The sequence below is a fragment of the Ambystoma mexicanum genome, chromosome 4p, assembly GCF_040938575.1.
Source record: "Ambystoma mexicanum isolate Mex_15411 chromosome 4p, UKY_AmexF1_1, whole genome shotgun sequence".
Taxonomy (NCBI): Eukaryota; Metazoa; Chordata; class Amphibia; order Caudata; family Ambystomatidae; genus Ambystoma; species Ambystoma mexicanum.
Genome location: NC_090927.1, coordinates 773,171,853 through 773,183,668, shown reverse-complemented (window position 1 = coordinate 773,183,668; position 11,816 = coordinate 773,171,853). Strand labels below are relative to the sequence as shown.

The window sequence follows — 11,816 nt, the reverse complement described above, 5'->3', positions numbered from 1 at the left end:
TCAAGTTTGCAGTGGGTGCCATCACTGGTGTCAGCACCAGAGTCATGGGAACTTGTGCATGTTTTTAGATGCCCAGCATTAGTAAACTGAAGGCTTCCCATTCGGCCTGCTGCTAGAATAGGCGATGGGAACAGCAGTTTTTACTTATTTTCACCAAAGTTAGGTCAGTTTCCTTTGTGCAAGTTGACTTAAGAGTAGGGTCTGGGGGCACCATTTCATAGAGTAAGAAGAGCATCGGTGCTTAGAGGGAAATGATTTACTCCTTGAGCAGGAGCTCTTCTTTCTCTGATTCTTCTCTTTTTCTTCGTATTGCAACAGTGGCTCCACAGGCGCTATTAGTGTCTTAGGGTTGGGTAGGATGATGCAGCTGCGAATGGCAGTGTGCCCTCCTCCTGCAACAGTCAATGTATGGCACCAGATAGGGGCTATGAACATGTTTCAGAATCCAGCCTGCAACCGGGGATATTTCAAGAGATAAAGAATCTGTTGAAGGAAGGTATCCATTTGACACACACCCTGTCTTATGATTCTGAATTCATACCATTATTTTGTATTCGTCTAATTTGTGTACGTCAATTCCTCAATTTAGCACCCCGCACCAAATCCGAGCCATGGCATTTTACCTGATTCTACAGTGATTCCTCATTGTCTGATAAAGGATTCCAGAGGCAGTGACCAGCAAACCAAACTTACCAATATTTACCTGCTATGAATAGATTGCAAGACAGTCGGCAGCGAAAGACAAAGCAATCACAATATGTAACAGAGCACTAAATATGTATAATTCTAAACTTTTAATTTTTATCACAAAACAGAAAACAACTTCAGTTAATGTTTGTCTCATGATCGTAGTTGTGCAGTTTAGAAGGGTAGTTGATTATTTTGCCTATAAAATACTTGCATTTCTGGTAAGTGAGTCTTTAAATCCATTTCTCCTGAACTCCTACAAAACGTCTCCTCTCAAAACAATTCCTTGTAGTCAACTTCTTGCTTCAAGATTTTTTGCTCTGGATAGTTGCAAGGAAGAACTAAGCTTTGTGACTTTCGACAGCAGAGCATTTGTACATTCAGAAATGGCTGTGCTGATGCATTATCCATAGGGTATTGCCTAGTAGTTATAGCTTAAGTACTTTATTCAGTATGAAAAGATTTGCAAATAAAAAGTATTTGTCTTAATAATACATTTAGTTCAGTTACAAAAGGTTTTATGTTGTAGAATGTCATATGATGAATTTAAAGGAAAAGGCTAGAGAAAAATGAAAAATATGCAAACTGTATTTTGCATTACTTTTAACAGAAAGAAATGATAAACACATAATGTACATATTAGGCACCATAATCAATATGAGCCCACAATAGTTAATCTTGATTTAGGCAAGAATCAGAATATTCTGCTTTTATTTACAAATAAAATATTAAATTAAATACAGTACAAATAATAGCATGTGTGTTACATACAAAGTAAAAGTAAAAAAAACAGCTCCTATACAAATTGTAAATGCCTTTTTCTTAGATAATAAAGATACACTGAAAGGAATCTCCTTTCATTTTCAGGTTTTTATGACCCCTTCCAGAAAATCCTTCTCGACCATCTCTTCGATTTTTTGTCGGGCTTTGCTCGAAAATAGTTTTTGGCTCTCCGGTTTGATGTCCTTGTTGGGGAAAGAATTAGGGTAAAAGACAGGGCTACCTGAGTGTCCAACACATTTGCTTGTAACTTTGCTGTTGAAGACCTGACTAAGCACATTAAAGAAAGGCAGAAGTTGCTCCATACTGCGGATAGTATAGATTGTTAACAGCAGATGGCCAGGCTCCCAGTCTAATGTTCTCCCAGAGCTGTCATCCTCTGGATTTTTCTGAAAATAGAAATATGCATCAGATTATATGGCGTTGGGAAAAACAGGAGTTTATTCAAAAAGCCACGATATTTATAAATATATTTTAGAAAAAAGCTGAAGGCTATGATCATATTCATGCATTACACCACAAAAGTGGAATAAAATGTCATATCCTATTCAGGGCCTTTTTTATTGTGCAAGTAGCAGTGGTATCAGAATCCATATTTTAAAGGGATGTCATTCACATGAATCATTTTCTATTATTCACAAGGTGGAAATCTTCTATGAAAAATAAATTTCAGTGACTGAGAAGCCTAGAATATTAACCAGCAGGATTCACCATCAAAGCAGCAGTTCTCTAAGAATGGCAATCACTTGAAATAAATGAAACATAGCATGCCATTGATTAGAATCTATACAAATCTGTGCAATTGTGCACATTATGAGCTGGATGATGAGGGAGCGGCTGTGAAACAAGTAAATAATCTCATTTGTTTAATCAGCAGCTAACTTAATAGGAAAAGCAAGGAAACAGTGTGGGTGTTCCATCGTTAGCTACACACTGAAGAGAGCAGTTTTGTAAATCCAGTACTTTTACAGACCAAGTATTTTTAAACTGGAGTTTAGAAATTTTAACCACCTTCCATAAAATGCCACCTACTGAATAGCTAATTGAAGAGTAGTTTATCTATTGTTTTAGTACAATCTATCAAACAGGATTCAACATCATACAACTTTATGGTTTTAATAATTATGTTCTTCTTTGAAAGAAAATATGCCATACTAAACCAAATTGAGCTATAAAAAGTAAAAGAAAAGCTTGTGCGAATCACATTTGTGGATGTTATAACAATAATAGCATTATTATCACATCGTATAACGTTACGTGCCCAATGATAGTCTTTATGGAGCTTGTATCTTATAAGAATCACAAGCTGTGCATATTACGCCATTTAGTGGTCGGGCTGGAATATTACAAATTGTTTATATGCAAAGTAAAATAAGGAGTTGACATGTCATACTACCCCTACCATGTGCATGCAGTGACCCCTGGTGCCTAAGACCTTAGATTGTTTTTCCAATCAAAGTGAGAGGGTAGTGTGACCATAGAAGTTTAGAGTTGTACGTTTGCTAGGCTTTTAAGATATGTGCACTGTTTTGGTTTCCATACATCGCACCTTGCAGGCTGGGCAGTTCGTGTTATTTTAATCAGATACAAGAAGGTCTACTGCTAGGTAACATTTGTTTTCTGGGGCTTGAACATCTGTTTTGATTCTCATGCTGTGCATAGATGAGCAAATAGTATTTTTTACTGGTGTTGTGTGCAGATAGCATAACAGAAGACAAGTTTCACTGTACAGCCTGCTCCACTTCAGTTTGTAGCTAAACAGTAGTGTTTGGTAAACATGTGTCCAGGTGCCCATGTTGTTGACTTACAGATTTAGAGGGATGCTCGAGTGACCCCGTCCCTTAAGCAGTGATATGTGCGAGTTACGATTATAGTCTTTCGTGTAAGTTTATAGCATTCTTAAATGCAACATACTATCCATCTTGCAATGCAAGCTTTAGTTACAAGACTGCCCTGGTGTCCTGCAGCAAAATAAATGAAAAACTGATTTTTGTTCCTTACGGTCTTGATTCTAGACATTAGGAACATAAATGCTCTGCATATATCCAGTGCATGCAAAGATTTTTCAGCTATTGTATGGGGTTTATGAAAAAGATTGGGTAGCTCAATAGATTGGGGCACATGGAATTAGGATATGTATTTGGGGAGATGCGTGGATGATTCTGAAGACCACCTTGTGCTTCTGAATAATGACAAAAGGTGTATCCACCTACAATGCCTGTAGTTGGTTTACCTTTATTGGGGTAATCACCACTGGTAAATCTACCTTGCATTGGAAGTGTTTCATAGAACATTTATAAATGGGTTCAAATGGTGGAAGTATTAATTTATGCAAGACTGTGTTGAAGCCCCAACTAGGAGCGGGGTTATCAACCGGAGGATGAGAAGGCTTAACTCCTTCCATGAAGGCTTTAACCACTGTGATTTTCCACCATGGGAGTTTGTGCTGTGATGTGGTGTATGCAACTAAATCCAGCAAGTGTGCTTTTAGAGAATTATACATTAGCGCCAAATCCAAAAGAAACAGAAATCAGGCCAGTAGCTGTGGCCTCTGTTGGGTTAATATATGTCTTTGTGCACCAAATTACAAACTGCTTCCACTTATGTAAGTGACATTTGTGTATCTTTAGTTTGCACGCCTCCCTAAATGTCCATGCACCTAAGTTGCAGCTACAAAGAACAAATTACTTACTGCTGGTAATGTTCCTCATCTTAGATAAAATGCTACAGCAGCAGCAGATCACGGAAACATTTGACAGCAGGGTGCAGTTCAAATCTGGCTTTGAGCTTCCTTGGAGCTGTGCGCTGACGATTCCGGACGTGACGTTGGTTGGTTTGTTTGTTTGTTTATTTTATTTATAGTGTGCACCAGACCCTGGGGCATCAGGGCGCAAGACATAAGAATATGTTCAGCTTAGTTACATAGGTACATGAGATACATGAAGGATCATAAAGGACAGTGTAATTTACATGAGAAGACTAAATACAGAGTAATAGGAATTAATATACAGAGTAAGTGTCCAATGAAGACTAATACACAATAGACAAATCAATATACAGGTTGGTGTAAGGACAAATAGCTTGCACCGCGCCCCGTGAGCTCAGTTACTTGTTTTTTTCTTCGTGCTCAGCCACGTTGGGGATCACGAATTAGACAAGGTATCTAATTGCATTAAAAGAGACAGCAACAGGAGAAAGCTCTCCTATTGCAGGGTAGGCTGGGAGGGCAATGAGGAATCTGTGTCTGTGAGAGGTACATCCATCAGAAACAACATTATCAGAGGTAAGTATTCTTCTAATGGTTTGTGTCCTTCAACAGATTCCTCATCTTAGATAGACTCCCATACCAGTATCATAACATGAGAGGAGGAAGAAGTGATCTCTGCTGGTGTTAAACAAGAACGTATTGCAGGACAGATCTACCAAAGAGGGCGTTCAGACCCGTCAGGGTGTCCAGGCAGCAATATTTTGCAAACATGTGGAGAGAAGCCCACGTTGCTGCTTGACAAATGTCCTACGTAGGGACTCCCCTTTGGAGTGCGGATGTGGCAGTCACAGCCCTGGTTGAATGCACCCTGAAGCCTTTGGGGTGTCTTTCCCTACCATAGGATAGCATTGGGAGACACACAGCACAATGCATCTTGAAATGGTCTGTTTTGTTACCCGATTGATTGTCTGTCTTCGAGCCAGTATACCCCACAAAGAGCTTATCTTCTTGCCTGAACGGTTTAATTCTAGCAATGTAGAACCTCAATGCCCTTTGCGGGTCGATCCAATGTAGCTGCTCTTCCTCTTTAGAGGGATGAGGTCGCAGGTAAAAGGCTGGCAAGCAAATCGTTTGTGTACGGTGGAAATCAGAATCAGACACCACCTTAGGTAGAAAGGAAGGGCGCCAACTGAGTGCAACATTGTCCTTTGAAAACATCATGAATAAGAGCATGGGGCTCACTTACACTGTGTGCCGATATGTGACAGCCACGTGGAAGGCTGTCTTACAGGTAACTAGCCAGAGAGAACAAGAGTACAATGGCTCGAACGGCGACACCATTAGAAATGTTATTACCAGGTTAAGGTCCCACACCTGCACCTCAAAAGCGTTCGGGGAAAGTTATTTGTTAGTGGTTTCAGGACCTGCATAACAATGGGGGTCGTAAAGAACAACCTCTGTTTGGGTGTGTGCTTGAAGATGGAAAGTGCTGCTAGATAGCCTTAAACTGTCAAAATGTGTAAGCCTTGTCTGGTGCAATGGGAATGACGCAACCTTTGAGATGTCACACAGAAAAGGGTCAATTTCTTCAGCGCTGCACCTGCTGTACCAGCAGCAACCTTTCTTCCATGGGCAGCTGTAAGTTGCCTTTGTTGCTCGGCACCTGGCCGTAAGCAAGACCTCCACTTAGTCTTCTGGAAGGTCCCAGTCCCTACATCTCAGGTAGGTTAAGCATGTCTGAGCTCGGGTGAAGAACGCTCTGTGGGGAAGAGGCAACAGAGGGCAGATGGGCATGTCCAGAAAGTCCAGGTACCATGTTCTCCTGGCCAAATGCGGGGCAATCAGAATCATGGTTTTCCAGTACCTCCTCAACCTCCTGATCACTTGAGGAAGGACAGGGATCAGTGGGAACAGATACACACAGGAGGGGGAATCCCTGGACCAGAAAAGTGTGCATTCCTTGTTGGAACTAGATGCGACCAGGTTCCCCGGAGGAGTTCCCCAAAGGGAGTACATCTCCAAAAGGACTTCCTGGCACAGCTCCCAATCTGACAAGGACATCTTGTTCTGCAAAACCCAAAATCAGGGTTGCATTTCCTCCCTTGGACAGGGGGATGAGACCCTACACCACCTCTCTTGTTAACATAGTACATGGCCACTGTATTATTCGCCATTATCAAAACAGTCTTCCCCTCAAAAAGGCCATCATCGCCAATCTGACTGCCTTTAGCTCCAACAGATTTATGTGGAGTTTTGTCGCTGCCAGGGACCACAACCCGCTCATAGTCAGCATGTTCAGATGTGCGAACCAGCCTTTCAGCAAAGCGTCTGTGACCACAGTCGCATCCGGGCACAATTGCCAAAAAGGTTCTGTTGCCATCAACTTCTCTCTGCAAGTCCATCGCAGGAGATCCTTTGCAACTCTGATTGTGACCTGCAGTAGGTCTATCATGCTGCCTGAGAACTGTGACCAATGAGACCTGAGGGCCCACTGCAGCAACCCCATCCTCAAGTGGGCCTCTGGCACTGGGAAAATGCAGGATGCCATGAGATGTAGCAAAAGTCTAACCCTGTCCTTGGTAGGAAATGCCTTCCCTGCGGAAAGGTCCAGAACCGCTCTGATGAACTGGAGCATTTGAGAAGGGGTCACTTCTTAAAGTTGAGTGAGAAGTCCAGCTTGTGTAGGAGGAGGCAGGTGTGACTAAGGTGATAAAGAACCTGATCCAGAAAACAGGCTCTGATCATCCAGTCATCCAAGTAGGGGGTAAGGTGAATGTCTCCTCTCCTCAATTCGGCTACCACCACTGACAACAGCTTGTGAGCTGAAAGGCGGTACAACTTCATTCGAATAACATTTTTATTGTATTTATTTTTATTTGATTGTTTAAAGCACAAGCCTAGCTCGAGATAAGCGCAGCTCTGTACATAGTGTGGTAGCTGGCACTTGGGATGGTATCTTTTAACAGTAGCGCAGTACTGTGAGATCTGTGCGTCGGTATGTGCGTCCATAGGAATTAGTCCTTGGTTAGGTGTTGTTGTAAGAGCCATGTTTTGAGAGATTTGCGAAAATTGAGTATTGTGGGGGCATTCCAAGCTGACACCGGGATCGACTTCCAGAAAGAGGATGCATGACAAGAGAAGGATTGTTTGCGGGTGCTCTCCTTGAAGACGAGTTGTGATTCAAGCCGGTTGGTCGATTTGCTGTGCAAGCAGTGTGTGCCACCATACATGTGGAGCTTAGTCGCCAGGTACGCTGGTGTGCTACCCGTGACTGCTTTGTAGGTGATACATGCAGTCTTGAACAGTATCCTGGCTTGGAGTGGAAGCCAATGTAGTTCGCGTAGGCTGGGGGTAATTCGGTCAAATTTCCATGCTCCAGTAACGAGTCATGGTGGACTGCTTTTCGGGGAGCCAAGTGAGCATCTGGGCACCCTGTCAGGAGAGCATTTCCCCCAGATTGATGTTCGAGAGCACAAGGGCTTGCACTGCAGTTGGTCAGTCCTCCGGCAGGATGAAGGGTTTGATTTTTCAAAGGGTAGAGATTCTGAGCTATTGGGCCTTCTTGGTTATGTGGTTCTGGAAGGAAATGCTGTAAATGGTGAAGCCTAGGGATTTAGCAGAGTCAAAGAGTTGTGGATCAAATCCTTGGAGGTGCATATCATTGAGCCATTGTTGGACAAGTTGTTTTTTAGCGGGCAAACCGATCAGAACGAATTCAGTCTTGGATGGGTTTAGTTTTGAGGAAGCAGTCGACATTCAGGTCTGGATGATGGCTAGATAATCACAGAGACGAATGATGCCCTGTGCGCGATTTACTCATGTACAACTGAGTATGGTCTGTGTAAATATCCATCAAAGCACAAAACAATTATCCAGACTATAATAAAATACGATTATAGGAATTACAAAAAGAACAAGTACATAAGTCAATCCATTAAAATGTATCAAGCAATTTCCAAGTTTAATAGCATATTGTAAATAGGTAAGCAATGTCCAGGCCACTAATGGTGTTTTGACCATCAGTAAGCAAGTCAATGCCAGCCTTTATTGTCTAAGGCCCTTTCCTTGTAACAACGGTTTTAAAGTATTTTTTTCCCAAAGTGGGACAAAAAAATAAGAAGTGCATTATGTCTTCATTGCACTTCAGAACAGAAAGGACAAAAGTGTTCAGATGGGTTAGTGGCGGTACAAGTGGACTTCTTACATGTGTCTACTTTCAAAGGCAACAGATTGAATATGGCCCAAAACTTAGCCTCAGAAGAAATAACATGATTTAAAACGGAGTGAAAGTAGCTCTTCGGTTCGAGCAAAATCTAAACCAGAGTGTTGTGGGCTCCATCCATAATTCATCTTCGAGAGCAGGCCAAGCTCCATGTGGACTGAGAAAGTGAGTGCCGAATTGGGTAGGCCAAGTATTCATTTAAAAAATGTGCTCTCCTCAACTTGTAGATTTGAAACCCCTAGAAAAATCCCATAACCCAGCCCCATACGTTGTGATTGACTTCACTTTTGTTTGGTAAACTCTGATCATCATGTCAATGGGCTGACATTTAAAGGAAAGAGCAAAGCCGATCAAACCACCCAAGGCCTGCACCTTTTTGAGTTTTTGTTTATTCGTATGTATGCATTATCCATTTAATCTAGAAGTAAGTATCATTCTCAAATAATTATATGCAGAGCATAATTTAATAAGTGTGTTAGCTGCTTGGAAAATCTCGACCCGCGCATCCCAATCAGCTACATAGCCATAACAACGGTTCCTTTTGAAAATTCTGGATAAAGCAGCTTATATCCAAATACAGGACCACCTTAAAACCAACAATCTTAGGGTTCTCCAGCAATCTGGGTTAGACACAGACATGGGACAGATACAGCCCTCTTGGATTGGATTAAACCAACAAAGATAGCAGAAATCTTGCCTTACTCCTCTTACTCGACCTATCGGCAGCTTTCAAATTAGTTGACCACACCATTCTAACCACCCATCTAAAGACAGCAGCCGCCTTTTCCTCCAAATCCACTGCTTGGGACCAATCCTTCCTTTCCAACAGAACCATGAGGGTCTTTTCTCCTTCAGCTTCAGCAGAACCCTCTCCAATTACATGTGGAGTCCCTCAGGGCTCCTGTGTTTCCTTTCCCCCACCTTATTGAACATTTTCATGAAGCTTCTGTTTGACCATTTAGATGACCTGGGCATCTCATATATAAAAAATGCGGACGACACGCACATTCTCATCACTCTCTCTGGCTCCTATGCTAAAGATTACATACTCCTAAATTGTATCTTTTTCAGAATTCAAGCTTGGATGGCCAAGCACGGTCTATGTCTCCATGATGACAAGACCAAGCTACTGCTTATCGGCTCCAAACATCGACTCAATAAACTAGATCCCCAATACACCTCATTCAACGTAGATGGGAACACTAACAAAGTGTCCAAAGATGCCAAAACTCTAGGAGTTTACCTGGACTCCACCCTATCCCTTTCCAGACAAATTAATGCAACAGCCTCAGCCATGGCATACACCTCCAAATTGATAAACACATGCAGACCTTTCTTGTCCACTAACAGCTGCATGACACTGGCGAGAGCACTCATACTCTCTAAATTGGACTATTGTAACAATCTGTACTTAGGCACCTGTAAGCAAAACTTAAACAAGCCACAAGTGTTACAAAACAACGTCCTTAGATCTGCCCTAAACATTCCTCGCACCTACCACATATCACAAGCTAGACATAATTCTAACTGGCTTCCTATACAAGATAGGATCGCAGAACCTTAATGATCACCCACAAATGTCTCTCAAACTCGGACACCAAATATCTAGTGGATACATTTTCCAGAAAGCAATCGTCCAGACCCACTAGCGCCAACTACCTACACTGCCTCAAAGGTCCCAAATTCAAACTGCACAAAGCTTTGTGCCTCAATGATCACCCACAAATGTCTCTCAAACTCGGACCCCAAATATCTAGTCGATATATTTTCCTGCAAGCAATCGTCCAGACCCACTAGAGCTAACTACCTATACTGCTTCAACAGTCACAAAGCTGGAGGTATTTGCTTCCCAGTGCTGGCAGCTAAGACCTGGAACTCTCTGCCCCTCTCGCTAAGAGCTGAACCATCCTTCCAGTCCTTCAGACTTAAGGTAACATCTTGGCTCTTCTCCCAGCTTAAAGTCGCTTTGCGCCTTTTAAGGATGCTCCCCTTGATATGTAACACTAGACGGCTGCCCTCGAATGCTCCCATGCAGCTTTCAGATGAAGCTCTCGGACCCTGCCACTGCCCCACGTAAAAAGTTACATTGGCTCCCAGTGGGAATAAGAATTCAGTTCAAACTGCTGACCACATGCCATAAATGCATCTTCGGTAATGCACCCATCTATCTGAAAGACAAAGTAACCATGTACCTGCCAAAAAGGAACCTAAGGTCTGCAGAGAGTTCTCAAATGGTTCTGCATCAGGTAAAACACGCTTGTGGCCTCGGTCGGGCTTTCCACAAACGGGGAGCCAAGGCATGGAATGATCTGCCTTTACAGCTGCACAAAACCGAGGATCACCTTGCATTCCGGAAGCAATTAAATCCCATCTTTTAAATTAGAATAGACACTGTTAGCCTAAATGCCTCCTACCTGTCTTTCGGTGCCTGGATGCCTACGGGCTTTGGCGCGGTACAAGCAAAATAACCTAACAAAACATAACGGCGGACTTGGCAGCCTTAATAGACAAATCAAAGCTGTTCATAAAACCACATAAGCATCAATCAAACATGGTAATGTAAAGCTCCGAGTGCACGGGGGTGTGCTGCCCATCCAAACACAGAGGCGTCTGTCAAAATGGTCACCTGCACAGCGGGGCTTGACAATGGTTGTTCCATCCACATGTGAGTTGCATTTCACGATTGCAGAGCTTACCAACTACACCACTAGGATCTTCCAAGTCGGCAGTTGCCTGGGAGCACTGAGCCACTCTTGTAGTGGTCTCAGTGCAGTCTTGTGTGGGGTATCATAGATTTGTCATCAATCCAAACAGTTTCTGGACTTTCCTCACCGTGCATGTCCCTACCGGCTGATAAAGGAGAACAATCGCCTGGAATGCTTGACACCTTTCTTTTGCCAGGCAGTAGCAAAATCCATGTTTACTAGCTGTTCCCGGAATAACATACGCCTTTCTAGCATATCTGAAAGGTCAATATTGGTCGGTAATTCATAGGTTCACTTTTGTCCCCCTTCTTAAATATCAGAATTACCACAGTGGGCAGGGAGTCCATGTCTGGGTTCCCTCAGGTAACTCAGGGTGACCAACCCCAAGTTCCTTACAAAAAAAAATCAAAAAGGTAGCAGGCGCCCCTCTCCAGAAAGAACATGGGACTGTGCTTAGAGAGGCACAGCTCCACCTCACTGAGGAGGCCCAACAAGGCCCATGTGAGCGGGACAAAGACTGATATGCAAATGGTTATTCCCCATCTGTGAAAGGTACAGTGAGCATAAAGCGATGGCTGTGAACTCTCAAAGTGTGAAAGAACCACAGAACAGGTTATCATGCCATGTTCTTTCTGGAGAGGGGCACCTGCTACCTTTTTGAAAAATGTAATCACCAACAAGTCTGGTGTTATTTGGCGTCAAATGATGAGTGGAG

At 42.8% G+C, this 11,816-nt stretch overlaps 1 protein-coding gene across 5 annotated transcripts in view; it reads right to left on the bottom strand.

The window, feature by feature from the left end:
* Window positions 1–779: 779 nt before the first annotated feature.
* Window positions 780–11,816, bottom strand: part of DOP1A (DOP1 leucine zipper like protein A) — a 2,904,166-nt gene continuing 2,893,129 nt past the window's right edge. For all 5 annotated transcript variants that reach the window (XM_069606322.1, XM_069606321.1, XM_069606320.1 and 2 more), the window contains one exon: window positions 780–1,856. In XM_069606322.1, coding sequence (XP_069462423.1) covers window positions 1,551–1,856 — 306 coding nt within the window. In that variant the 3' untranslated portion in view covers window positions 780–1,550. The remainder of the gene's footprint in view (window positions 1,857–11,816) is intronic.